General features: G+C 48.6%; 1 protein-coding gene across 4 annotated transcripts in view; it reads right to left on the bottom strand.

Moving 5' to 3' along the window:
* Nucleotides 1–14274, bottom strand: part of LOC144169263 (guanine nucleotide exchange factor DBS-like) — a 349981-nt gene that overhangs the window by 109587 nt on the left and 226120 nt on the right. Inside the window, exon 1 of one of the 4 annotated variants that reach the window (XM_077698327.1) lies at nt 11056–11408. The exons of the other annotated variants lie outside the window; for them this stretch is intronic. Coding sequence (XP_077554453.1) covers nt 11056–11098 — 43 coding nt within the window. The 5' untranslated portion in view covers nt 11099–11408. Of the gene's footprint in view, nt 1–11055; nt 11409–14274 lie in introns of those variants that run through there. 4 annotated transcript variants of the gene reach the window in all.

The following is a 14274-nucleotide window of genomic DNA, read 5'->3' as shown; positions in this document are numbered from 1 at the left end:
ACCACCCTGTAGTCGCAACAGAGATTCCTGTTCTACGACAGAGTTTCATGTTGTACAACAGAAATCGCTGTTGTATTTTTCGACTGGGATGGCATAATGAGTTGGGTTATGGCATGACTGTTCGGGGAGGGCTTGGTGGACCTCATGCACAATAGAGGGCCGTCTCAGGGGTGTAGGCGGTTTGATGATACACAAGCGTGTGCTTTCGTGAGTGCGTATGATACTGGCAACCCAGCGGAGTTGCCTGCCGGCTACGAAACATGTTCCTCGCTTAGAACATTCGTCTTACCGTCAAACCACAATGACGTTCGTTATCTTTCGCACGCCCATGCCACGGTACCCACACAGGAGTCGAATACCTTCATTTTCAACAAAGAATGTCCCCGATAGTGGGAAGGAAAACAACAAAACCAATTCAAGTCTGAAAGCTTATTCGATAATACGCACAATAATACGCAATACACCATGATAGAACACATGAAAGGAAACATTGACTCGTTAACCAATCTGATTGGCTATATTAGAGGGGGTATTGCGATACATAGAAGCGAGATCCGAAGTTGAGCCGATGACTTTGACGCTACGCTATAGCACGAGAAAGAGAGAGAGAGAGAGAGAGAGAGAGAGAGAGAGAGAGAGAGAGAGAGAGAGAGAGAGAGAGAGAGAGAGAGAGAGAGAGAGAGAGAGAGAGAGAGAGAGAGAGAGAGAGAGAGAGAGAGAGAGAGAGAGAGAGAGGCGCTATGATGAGATGTAGAAATTCGAGCTTCAATCTCCCCGAAACGCACAAAAACCAACCACGCCACCGTGTACCGCACACACCAAGATACGGCGCGTACGAACGGTAAAATAGAGGGAAAATTTCGCTTACGACAAGCGAAGCATCGGTTCGCATCGCCCGTTCGTGTGTACTATAAACTGCGGCAAACCAAAGCCGCCCACACGTCAGTCGAATTCGACGTGCGCCTATAGCTTGCACCGTCAGAAGCAATTCGGTCAGGCGCTCCCGAAAACTCAAATCCGCCCACGTCTAAGTGCCCAGACGGCAAACATTCAGGCTTTTTCGTCCGTCCTCCCCGATTTATTTTTTTCTTTCGCCTCATCCAAAAGCGACAGAGCGTAACGCGAGTCACGAAACTCTAGCTGCTTCTTAAAAGATGCCATCGAGGTAAAAACAGAAAAAAAAAAAAGAAAAAACAGGGGCGAAAAGAAGCGCGCAAACTTCAGATCCGTGAGCGGCCGTAAAGGGAACGCAGCATATATATAAGACCGACGCTAAATAAAAACGGAGCCATCGAGGAGGCCGTAAACGTGCCTCCGTGTAACAGCGCACTCGAGGGAGCGAGACAAGATTGTATACGTATACTGCGATGCGTATATATATCTATAGCGCCGTTTCCTAAATTCATCGTTCGGGAAAAGCCAGTGCTGCGGTGGCCGAAACGTGCCCGCGTCGACGATCCTCTGCGGCAGATGCGAAACCGACATCTCTGCGGTGTCCGCGGTGCCATGCATCAGTGGCCATCGAGACGTGCCCGCAAGGGAAGGCCAAGGAAAAGGCGTTACGACATCGGCAGCGCGAAGCTGCAGAAACAAGAGTAAAAAAGAAGGGCTGATCTAGGGACGGAGAGAAATCTGTCCACGATGTGTGTTTGCAGAAGAGGAGTCGTACGATAGAAACTAGCCGGAGAGGATCGGTAGAGAAACGAATCTTCGCGCGTCTATGTATAGTCTGAGGACCGGGAGATGTGCTCTGGACGCACAGATGGCGCTCCGGTTTCGCTATGCAAATCGCCGTACACGCAACGCTAGTTCGATGCCTTGCGGTATCACGGCCTCTCGAAATAAGCGGTTCGATGAATGCGGTGTACCGGGAAGGGGGGGGGGGGGTATTTTTATAATCTCATAGCACTTTGCTTTGAAAATTTGATTTTGAGATTCAACAATTGGGGTTTAACACTTGGAGTTTAACATTTGAGGCTTAAAACAGTGCTTAACCGATGCTGCTTAAACTCCCAACCCCCTTCCCCTTTGCCCTAAGTGCCCCGAAAAACTGGGCATACAGGGATTTTGCATTCAGGGATTTCGCATTTCCACTTGCGCCGGGAAAACAGCACCAAAGGCCCGATGGTTATCGAATCTTCGGCCTCATCATGCACGGCGGCGAAACTTTTTAGCCACTCAGCCAACCAAAATCTTTTTTTTAATATGCACTCACATTCGCCGATCGCTATTTCGGGCAATTTTAACGAGGCTGTTAAAGAACAAATCACCGGTCTTTAGGACCCTCATTTGTTTAGACAAACAAATCGTTTAGACATTCTTGCGTTCTAGTCTATACAGTTTCCGAAAAAAAGAAACATGGCCGCGTATCCCCACGCTTTCCTTCAAATGTCGAAAAAACATTGGAAGGGAAGCGTGCTAAATAAAGCGTCACTAAATAAAGCGTCGAAAGTGTCACTAAATAAAGGCTTATTAAGTGACTGACGATAGCCCCCTGCCGACCCTGGCACGCAACGCCCTCTCTCTCTTCTTCCTACCCATCCCACTCTTCTCATTCCATGATGAATGCAGTCGATGTTTGTTCTATTCAATTCAATTTTCCCGCTTTCGCGCTGCTAACGCGCCATCTGCTGGGACAGCGCGCGCCTTATTCTTCATCCGTTGTTTTTTGCCCTGCTTCGAGCAGACCAGGAAGTCCATGCACGACCTTGCCTTTATCGAAGATGAAGTGGAACTACTGTTAGCGCTGCCACACAGGTAAGAACAATAGGCAGAAAAAGAAGGGGTAATTACCCGTAATTACGGTGGTGGTTCAAGGCAAGAGCGGCGTGCTTCGAAAAGTTGTTCCCTCCATTAGTCGGGCACACAGGGCTGTCACGTATGCTACTTGTGACCTAAACACTACAGGAGTGCCCTGATGAGCAGATCTCCCGCACCTGACCGTCGTACCTACAGCTTGGAAGTTATTCGCTGAAACAAGGCCCACAATTTGAGCCCTCTGTTGTTGTTGAACGAGTTTATTACACATTTTTATGCCGATATACGGCTGCTGTGAAAGAAGAACGGTAAAAGAAAAAAGAAGATAAATATTCTGCCGTTTGATTACTGGCTTCAGCCGTGACAGGCTGTAGTTCTGGCAGTGTGTCCGAGCCGGAAACCGGAGGCAGGAGCTTCTGCGTCTCTCTGCTACCTCATTCCGGACAGCATGGCTTGTGTTCTGTTCGTTTTTCGAAGTTTTGATGTCGTTCGGCGACCGCGTCTGCTTGGAGTTATTTTTACTGACATCGCTGCGACGCTAGCAACACCGCGTCTTTATGGGACTGTAGACATTCATCGCCGGAATCATTCGAGTTGTGGACGCGCCGCAATTGAACCTTTCATCCACTACCCCGTGGCGCACGGCGTGATGTTTGTTACTATCTTTGTTTTGTTGCACCGTAGTTCTTACGTAGTTTTTTTTTTTTTTTTTTTTGGCGTCGCTACCCATGCACCGCCACCGCATTTGTGTCCCGTCATTTCTTGAGGCAGGACAAACGGCGCACAACAAAGCAAATACACTCAAGACACTGTCAGGGGCGGCGAAGCATGTTGTTTCCCCCGACTAGTTAGTCCAGAACTCTTAATAAAAAAATTCGTAAAAAGGTAGTAACGGCCGTATTTACTAACTCTTTACGAACCTTACTACCCCGCGGTTTTGTACGTATATATAGGCTCTGCTAGTGCATGATTAGTTAACTGAGTGTAGGAAGTAGTGTGCAGTGATTAGGGTCGTGCTTATGGCTAGGTTATGCATGGTCAGTTAGTAAACGCATGTAGCTCAGAAGAGTGCTATCGCTAGGACTTTACAAGTGGAGGCAGTGGTGCTTACTGCCTGCTTCAGTTAGTAAGCCTGACCAGTGCTAAATTTACTACCTCCAGTTACTAAGTACATAGTGTATACTGGGACAAATAACTTGTTAGTATTCCATTAGTGAATGCCCCGACATTTTTTTTAAGAGTGAGAGGTCGGCAACCTGCGGCCCGCGGGGCAGTATTTGCCTCCAGCACGTCGTCAGAACCCCCCCCCTCCCACTTCCTATCTGAAGCAGACACGCCAGTTCTGATCTCAAGAGGGGTTAGACGGGAGACAGTAACAGAGGCTTGATCGCTTCCAGTTCCCATAGTCCCCAGATTCACACCGATAGCCCGATTATTGACAATTATTGTGAAATATTATTCTCAATTCGATGAATTTTTGTCTCTTTCCCTGCAAAGCCCCACCCTCTTTCCTGCCCCCACCCAATTCGCCGTCAGGGGCCCCGCTGCGTCGGCTCCATGCAACACGGCTTTTTACCTCAAAAGGTCGCCGACCTCTCAGTTACTCTATAGTTGCTATTTTCGAGAGACTGTAGTGCGTTCCGCCAGCCGAAATTTCACCTCGAGTGTTTTGTTTTCGCGTGTAAACACAAACATTGTACTTCCGCTCTATCAGGCTCAAGCACTGGTAGGGGTTTTCATGCGTTTATTTAACCTGTACCGTCAAAGAACCGTGCGCCGGTGACGACAACGCTACAATCACTGATATTTTAACCAATACAATGATACGAATCTCGCTTACTGGTAGAGCATGGACCGCCAAATTAGCGTTTTTCTACAGAGGGTTACGTACCACGAGATCCCACATCCTCACTATTTCCCTAGTACCGCCGAACCTCGTTATAAAGTCGTAGTATCGGAACATCAAATCAGTTTTTATACCCGGTATTCATTGTAACAGCAGTAGAGGTAAAAATCTGCTTTAGGAATCTAAAATCTGGCTCGCGCAAAAATACTTGATATATATATCATTTTTTTAGGCTTCGAATCCACTATAAACAAAGTAATCCTTCCTTTTCACAATGTTGCATTTCGACCTCAATGAACCGGAACAAGAGAACCGGAAATTACAACAGAACATAGTTCCGTGGCAAAACAGGTCTGCGTCTTTAATTATTTAATGAAGGATGTGATCTTCGTTTAGTGGCTACTCACAGCACTGAGCCGAATGAAGTTTTCCACAATGTTCCCGAACAAAAGGTCCTTTATGCTTCTGAAGTTTCGGACAACGGGTTTTTTTTTTTCTTTTCAAGTTGCTTCTCAGACTCCTGGTGAAATATTTCTTCGTTATATCCGATATCGCGCGCGGCTCTCCCGGTTTCAGCTTCGTTATAAAAGAATAAGTGTCATTGAAATAAAGCGTGACCAATTTAGTTCGCTATAGCCGATAATTCGCTATATAAGTGTTCGTTGTAACTAGGTTCAACTGCATTCGTTCACACTTCCGCGTGCAGCACTTAATGCGCACACAGGTGGCGACCCTGAGCGTCAAACACTGCAAGTTGTTATCTTCTCTCCGAAGTCCCGAGGGAGGTATACAGCCCAAGCAAACCACCCTGCGGGTTTTACGGGGGCCCCGTAAAACTGGGCCCAACGCAATAACATGTCCTGCGGATGCTGGCGAGCTGCTACAGTGGCGAAGAGGAGCCCAACGTCGCACATTCACGGCTGCAACGGATTACTTCGCTCGGATAAAAAAATACTCCTCCAGTGAAACGCAATATACGGCTGAAAAGCACACCAGAGGCCCCGCCCTTACAAGCACACCAAAATAAAATTAGAAAAAAAAAACATTGCCACCCAAAGAACATCGATGATCATTCTCACAAAAGAAAGTAGGGCCACAAAGTGTAATTTTTTTTATAATCTCCAGTCCCACCTGTTCTATAATGCATTTTTTATGAGGTTGTATGGCCACTGTCGGTGACATTCAGCCGCAATGAACCATTAAACAGTAAAAAGTACGGGCTTCCGGGCTTTTCTTGCAGTTCTTTTGCGTGATTGTCTTCTGATTGGCCCTAAAATAAATGAAGGCTTGTTCGAGCGGCGCAGATGTGATAAAACAATAGAGGAAGAAGCCGTGCAAGCGACATTGAATAGAACAACGTTGCAGCAAACGTCCGTCTCTCGTATATATATGGATGTTCCGTAGTTTACGCACTGCTCGCATACAGCAAACCTGTACTCGGTGTTCCAAACAAAACTACAATTAGGTGGTGGGAAATAGGCCGAGGTTGAATTTAGAAACGTCGCGTCTTGGCGTCACACCGCCTGTGTGGACGGCTGCGGACGGAAAGCCACTGTTCGCGCAATTAAAAGCAGTTGCGCGGCAGAGACGTAAACTGCGACCTTGGTGTGACCCCGGTAGGGCAACTAGAATCCCAGCTGTAGAAAGTACACCTTCCGTCTGGAACTGCGTTCAAAAATAGCAACGGGACTAGAAGCATCCGAGTTTTAATTGCCGAATCAGCCTCAAGACGAGGAAGTCAGAGTTCAGCGCTTGAAGAGCGCGCATAATTGCATTAACTGCAACAAAAAAGGGAGGGGGAGGTGGAGGGGAGACACCAACACACGGTGCAGATGGTAGGTAAACCCACGCTTCGCGGTTGCTTCGACTTGCGCTTGCGCGAAAGCTGCATCCCACACGCACAAAGGCCGCCAACACCCTTCCAACCGGACATTTTTTTCTCGCTCATTTTTTTCTTTATTCCTTATTGCAGCCCGTAGGCTCCCCACGCGCTTTTTTTGCGACCCGTAGATGAAGGCTCCTCCTACGCGCCTGCTTTGGTCTACGGCTTTCTCCACCCGTAAGAGGCTGCAACTTCCTGACCGTGTGTTTGAATGCGATTTTATTTGTTGTAGTCGCTCCCAGCTAGATATATATGCAGGTCGAGGATTATTTATAGCGCGCACTGCTTGCATTATGCCGCACGCGCAAGTGTTTCTCGCCGGAAGAAAGGCTGCGCATGCAGCTGCCTTCGCGGTGCCGTAAGCCGCATTGTGCGATCCGCTCAGGCAGCGAGATTTTGTGGCGTCAGGAAAAACATAACCGCGCGCCTTCCTGCGTTTATTTTTCTTTTTTCCGCTGACGGAAGTTAAAGCACAACCAATCTTCGTCGCGTGGAAAATTGCAATGTTTAGAAATGAAAGGAAACCCCCGTGCCCCGTCAATTTAGGAACGCCGTTAGAAAAAGAGGAATTCTTGAGGAAAAAAAATAAAGCGTGGGAAAAAAAATTGTGGCGTTATTTTCGCAGAATCCAAGCAAGAATTGCTTTTAACAGTACTTGTTTGGGGAAATGCAATGTTCAATTCATGCTTAAGCATTCAGCGACCGTTTCATGACGCTGCTATTTGCCTCGAGTTCTATAACGACATGTGGAAACTTCTCAGGCGATACAAAAGTGTGACTCACACACTTGTTTATCCGGCTGCGTCTTTTACTCGGCGATTCTATCTTAACACGATGCCTACGTCAGAATTTTAAACCGAAGATGCATCAAGAACTATGTGACATTCTTCACAAACATATGTTGGGTGAGTGACCGCTAGATAACTACCAGTTTTCATCACTTTAAGAGCAGACATGTTTATACTTATTTTCGCCGTTAAACAAGCATTGTATTGCACATAGTACATTCATTGCCTTGATTCGCTTAAACAGCCCCAATATGAATCTGATGGGGTTACTGTTCTTAAAGAGTAAAAACAAGTTTCCGCGGCACTCCAGGGATTTCCGGAAGAGCCCGGAAGCGGAGCTCTCGAGCTGTGCGTGGGTAAAACCTTAATTGCAACCATTACTTTTGTACAAGTATACGCACGCGCAGTACAGAGAGAGAGAGAGATGAAACGTTTATTTGAAATGAAAGGTCTTGATTGGGCTAGGGTAGGTTCCCTCCTTCCAGGGCCCCTGTTTCCTCTGGCCCAGTCTTCGCCGTGAAGATCAGATACTTCTGAAGCCCAGGGTCGGAGCTGGCCAGAGCTGCCTCCCATAGCTCATATAACTCGGTGTTAGTGTTTACTGAGGGCCACGACAGCCCCAGGATGCATGGAATAGAGTGGATGTTTCACCGCACTTGTTACATGCACTTGAGAATTTCTCGGAGAACATCTTCGATAATCTGAGGATGTTGGGATGTGCTCGTCTGTACTTGTCTGAGAGACTGATGCTCTGCAGCTATTAAGCTTTTATATGGTGGAGGAAAGAGAGCTCTGGCTTTTCTTTGAATGTTGAGTCGCTCACCGAAGGTATTGGGGAGAGGGGTGAGTAAGCTAGCACTACTGGCTCAGCGGTCAGTAAGTTCTCGCGCAGCTTGGTCTGCTCTCTCATTGCCTTCAAGCTCCTCATGTCCCGGTGTCCAAATGATGTTTTGGAGGGCAGTACACTTAATCAGCCCTCTCACTCAACCGTTTATTTTCGGCACCGAGGCTGAAGGACGACAAACACGCACTAAATTTACCCTCCTTATAAGCGGTCTTACATTTGATCCTTCAACCTCTAAGTGCTGTAGTATTTAAAGCAATTGCACAAGCATTGACCGAGAAGTGCTCGGTTAGGGTGCTCAAATTGAATGGATGTTGTAGCAGAAACACTCGGAACGGCTGAGGAAGCGCCCACGAAGATGTATGCACTACACGCACCGTGCTTTCAGTATAACGCTAGCCACATTCGCAAACACAAGGAAAATGGGGCGATTTCTTTTTGGCCGCTTCTGATTCAACAGCAAAAATATTTCTAAAGCTAATAAAATATGTAAAGTGCAGCTAATGCCAATTTTCTCAAGCTCGCAAATATTACTCTCTGCTCCCCATGGTTAGAAAAACGAACAATGGCGAGAAAAAGAAAAGAAAATAAGGCGTTGCTTTAATTTTGGAAATGCGTGGGTTAAACAGCCAAGCAAACTCGCAAGTATGGCTTATGGGAGGTTCAATATTATGCGCTTAGGCAACTGTCTCTACTTGAACAGATATCAGAAGAGGTCGAGACCGAAGGAATGCACGGACGAGAAAATTTGGCGTCTTTATCGATAACTGATAAAATTTAGTGGACTTGCGGAGAAAAGCAGAGATTGCAACTATACTGTTGCAAATTGCGAAAAGTCAAAGGAAAAAAGACACGAACTGAACCTGCCCAAACAAGACGCCCGGTTGAACCATGTGTAAGGTCGTATTGGGCTCGTCTAGGCGGGTTTAAATATTCTCTTGTTTTTATTAGTATACAGAAGTGTGGAATACACTTCCAGAGTATGCTGTTGCAGGTTTGAGTGTTACAGAATCCGAGTGCTGGCTAGAATTCTATTACCGGCAAAACAAAACCCGATGGCTTCCTCGTTATTGTCTGTGGTTTCCTTGTTTTGCATTTCTCCGTGTAATGATCCTCAAGTGGGGTTACAGTACAAACACCAAATAAAAAAAAATAGGAATGAACATACGGGGGGTGGGGGTGGAAGAATTAGGAAGTGTCGTGCAGGAGATTGCCGTTCTCCCCAGGGTGAAATGGATTGGCATAACGGGAATCGACGACCAGAAGGGAATCGCTGCTTCTTGTGTGTATACCCTCGCACGATGAACTCTACCCCGTCATGATAATTTTAAAATGAGTACAAATGGGGCCCGTTCATTTGCTGTTACGGGAAACAGAGCTTTGAGAGAAAACATTTCTCTCTCTGCCTAGTACCTTTAAATTAGGTGCATAAAGCATATGGGTAACCTCCTCTCATCCAGCATTCTTCGAGCGAACTAGATGAAATCGTCTCTTACTATGCGCGGGTCGAACGACGTAATATATACCAGTGCCCAAGTACGCTTAGCGTGCCACGGGAATCCTTATAATACAATTTAACAATTTGGGAAGTCGCACGATGTGTAGTATATTGCGCTTTAACCCCCCCCCCCCCCATGCTGCGCCCCCGCGCGCTGTACCGCTTTGTTGGTTCAACCAGCACCAAGAAAATTACTTCGAGGCTTTGAGCACTCAACGTTTATGCTTGTCGCGTGATGCTGCGTAATTAACGAGCGCATAGTTCGGTCAACGCTGCTCAATGCGTGTCCCCCACGGTGTAGAATAACTATTCTTACACCGCGGTGTCCCCTAACGCGGACACGTCGTACAGCAGCAGGAACATCGACACTTTAGTGTTATCTATGTATAGCCCCTGGCCTTTGCGATGCGCGGAGTTCGATAACGCCGCGCATCCATTGCACGCAAGATTACATTGTCTACTCGCGATCTGTGCTGCCTCTGCACGATTAAATGCTCCCACGTTAGGCCCTTGTAAAGTTTCCATACGGCGCGGGCCTTGGCACAACAAGCTTAAACCGTGTACACTTTCAGCTCCCATAACAGAAGCCTAACGTAGTTTATTTGTATCTGAACACCGATAATGGCGGCGAAATTTCAACAATTTATAATCCTGAGAGAGCTTGATGAATCATATTTGCCTATTAACCCGTTTTACGCGATCATTTTATTGATCTTTTCTTCATTTTTGGCGTTCATTACCGGGATGTTCATTTCTGTTGCCAACGGAGCTCGATCGAAATTTCGTATACAATTCGACAGCGGAGCCCGCTTTCAATGCGGACCAGATACGCACGCGCTGGGGCCGTTATGTGGGGCGATCAAGTGACCTCGAAAGAGAAACCGTGCGACGACCATCGCCGGGCCCAACTTGCCTCAGGGCGATATCAGTGAAACGTTACGAGGGGGCGTGGACGCGATAGTAGAGCGAGCGTCGACGTCTCACTGATGGATCGCGGTGTGAAAGTGGCCCCGAGATAACGAAACGGACAGGCATCACTTGGCGGTGAAAAAAGCGACCCGCACTATAACTACGCACTGCGATACAAGAGGTGCAAAGACACGCCTCCAATGCGAGACGTGGGAAAAGAGACAGCTGCGTTTTCTCGACACCGTGGCACACTCGACAGCTGTCAGCGCTCGTTTTAACAATTAAGGGCGTCGAATCAGTCTTGTGCACGCCAGGGACCCTTACCGAACCCAATTAATAACGCTCACAAAACCAATCAACCGGTCCTAATGGCAGGGGCGTGCGTCTGCGAAGCGAAGCGTTCCGCGTTAACGTGTTCCTTCTTTCCGCAGACGACACGTTTTAGCAGACGAAATGTCTGTTGCGCGTAGCTTTACCGCAGCAGACGACCGATATATGCATGCGTAAAAGGCGGAGTTTAAAACCACTCACTGGTTCCGAGAAGCGATCCGAGTTTTTTGAACAGCACTTTCATGCCGCTTCGAACGCCGGCCGTTGGTAGGACGACAGTCGTCCCTCGAATTCGTCCGGTCTTCAGCGTGACCCGGGTTCTCCGAGGTGTAAAAGAACTCCTCTTTCCGGCGCTTTAACGCACGTGCCAGCACGTCCTCCGCGGTTACATGACTTCACACCGAGCACAGAACGACCCGCCAGTTGCCAGGCGCCACTTGTTCAGTACACGAACGCCCCGCGCACTGGACACACACACAAACCGCCTCGGAGAACGCGAGCGCCCGCGCGGCAAAAGCCGGTTTTGACGAGGCGGCAAACAACAAAAGATACCTTGCCGCCAGGTGTACGCCGGATGTGACGTCGCGGGCCCCGTCCACTGCACGCAGCGGAGGGGGAGATGGGATCGCCATTATTGCGCTTCATCGGCTGCTTCCGCCTTTTGCGCTTCTTTCTGTTGCTTCTTCGGTCTTGGGGTGGAGTGCGCGCGCTAGGAACATCTACATACGGCGGTACGAAACGCGTTCAAATCGCCTCGCCGCGTACGCCGCTGCTCTGCAGAGAACGCTCTGATTTTCTTTCTGTCGAGTCGCGCGCGCGTGCCCTCTTTGCAAGCAGCGACATAGTTACCAGCTTGTTGGTTTCTCCTCCGCATTTGCGTAGCGAGTTTAATGCCTCTCGATGCCCGCGCAGATTGAAGGTGCGCGAGCGAGCGTCACCACCAAAGTAAATGCGAAGAGACGGAAGAAAACGGGGTTTGTCGGCGTCGCGCGATGGGCGGCGTTCACACAACGGGAATGCGAAAAATACGCGTTTGAAAATGGTCTCATAATAACACACGCGAACACTAGATGACAAAAGTGGGAGCAAATCATAGCTGCGGCCCTGTCGCTTGGCAGTGGTGTTGACGCGAAACGCGGAGAGAGAGAGAGAGAGAGAGAGAGAGAGAGAGAGAGAGAGAGAGAGAGAGAGAGAGAGAGAGAGAGAGAGAGAGAGAGCGCTCGATTTCTTCGCCCTTTCCAACGTCCAGTTTCCAGCGGGGAAGCCGCCGAACCCGGGACGGTAGCTTTCGCGCGGTGACGTAATGCTGCAAGAATCTTGGGCGGCCGCGCGTCCGGACTGCACTCGCGATTTACCCAACTGATCCGAGCGCCGTTGAGTGGTTGATTCAGGCAATAACGGAATCCTGTCATTGTGTAGTGACACGCGCGCCTCCTGAAGTAGCTCGGGTCACTGCGTAAAGTTTCGGAGCGTACGTGCCCTTCCTGGCTGCGGCTAAAGCGTCGGGCTGCTGACCCGAGGACCAGGGTTTGATCCCGGCCGCGGCGGCCGCTGTTTAGATGGAGGCGAAAAGCAAAAACGCCCGTTTGTCGAGATTTGGGCGCACGTTAAAGATCCCCGGGTGGTCCGAATTAATCCGGAGCCCTCCACTACGACGCGCATCATAGCCAAGGGGAAGCTTCAGCACGCAGTGCCGCGAAACTTGAATCTTTTGTTCCTATCCTGGCTGGGTGGACAAAAAACACAACCGGTGACCTGTCACCCCGCCCCGAGAGCTCACACATCCAAAGGTCACTTTCGGAACGCCCCTGGTTGATAGCCTTGAGATACGGCGTTATTCGTTTGGGGAACTTACTTCTGAACGCCAGCTAATCCGTGACAAAGGAACGCTGCGCTTCCGGGCACGGGCACAGACGGTGAGCCGCTGCACTCGTGAACGCGCAAATAATCATAAAAAAGCACGCCAGACGAAGGAGCAACGAAAAGAGAGAGCAAATAAATGTGTTTATTTCTCAAAACAATGGAGCGACAAGCGGGGTTGAATGACCTTATGACGGCTGTCTCTGAACAGACACAGTTGCAGTGACCCTGAATACAGCCCGCCGCGGTGGATCAGTGGCTAGGGTGTTGTGCAGCTGAGCCCGAGGACGTGGGTTCGATTCTAGGCCGCGGCGGCCACTTTTCTGACGGAGGCGAAAAGTGGAACGACTTCGTCGCACGTTTAAGATCCCCAACCGGTCAAAATCAATCCAGAGCCTTTCACTACGGCTCGTCTCATCCCTTGTGGAGCGTTGGCGCGTTAAACCTCGTAATCAATCGACCCTGAATACAACTCTCTCGTGACAATAAACGGCTATAAAAACACACAGGTAGGTGCTTATTTTGTTGTTTTTTACGCTTGTGAGGGCATGTCAGTGCATAGGGGTGTACAATTGCTATACCTGAAGAAATTCGCAGGCAAGGAAATTTGGGAGCACTAATGGGCAACAATTCTGCTTGTATCTTACACAGATTTATTCAGTTTCAAATTGACACTGCCATTTTGAAATACTCGCCAGATGCCACTATTATCCGGCAGGTCGTCATTCCACCTGCCGGACCATGGAGGCACCGCAGAGCCCCCAGCGTTGTCGGGATGACGAGTTTTATTCAACGCCGTAAAGTTAGTGTTGCGGTGACTGTATTCAGCAGCTACACGAATGTAATCAGCGTACGAACACGGACGTAAATGTGCGATTTACTCGAAACATAATCCTTCTGCCGCGATCTTTCAGAGCACGTTGATCATTGCCACCACATCACCATTATCGCCGTCGTTGAGATCAACATCATTATCTGTTTGTTATCCATCTGCCGCGGAAAGTACGGTGTCTTCAGACTAAATAAGCCGCCTTTCTCCCGGGCCTACCAAATCAAATCCTCGGAAAGGAGTGTAACGTACCAACAGGCGAAATCAGCAGACCATTGCCTCATCTCCTACTTAGGTCTCCCTTTCCCTCTCCTGCCTTTCCTCCCCTTCAACATCGTGTCTTTTCACTAATTCAACTGTTGCTCTGCAATTGGCCGCTGACAAGCACATTTCCTTACAATCTCGCTGAGTCGCTACTCTAGTGCTAGCTACTAGCAGCCTATCAGGTGTGTTCTCAATGCTTTTGAGCTGACGAAATCCTTCGTTGCTTCAAGTATGCTTCTCAAGACCCCGTGTTCCCGCTCCTGTCTGAACTGTACGAAAAAGTGTTCACTGTACTTGAGTAAACCTTGGTGTCGGGATAGTTGGTGGAACATCGCTTGAAAGGGCGCAAGGGTATTTTCACAGAAACGTCCTGTTTCGTCACGACAAAGTGCACGTTTTTTTCTGTGTCTGTTTCTGTGAAAAGCCCCTAGCGCAGCAACTATTTCAGATTGATTCATCGTACATTT

This window comes from Haemaphysalis longicornis, unplaced genomic scaffold (genome assembly GCF_048455015.1).
Source record: "Haemaphysalis longicornis isolate Haplotype H1 unplaced genomic scaffold, Haemaphysalis longicornis Haplotype H1 scaffold_2, whole genome shotgun sequence".
In the NCBI taxonomy this organism is placed as follows: domain Eukaryota; kingdom Metazoa; phylum Arthropoda; class Arachnida; order Ixodida; family Ixodidae; genus Haemaphysalis; species Haemaphysalis longicornis.
The sequence above is the reverse complement of the archived record's forward strand: the minus strand, read 5'-3'. Positions and strand labels throughout refer to the sequence as shown.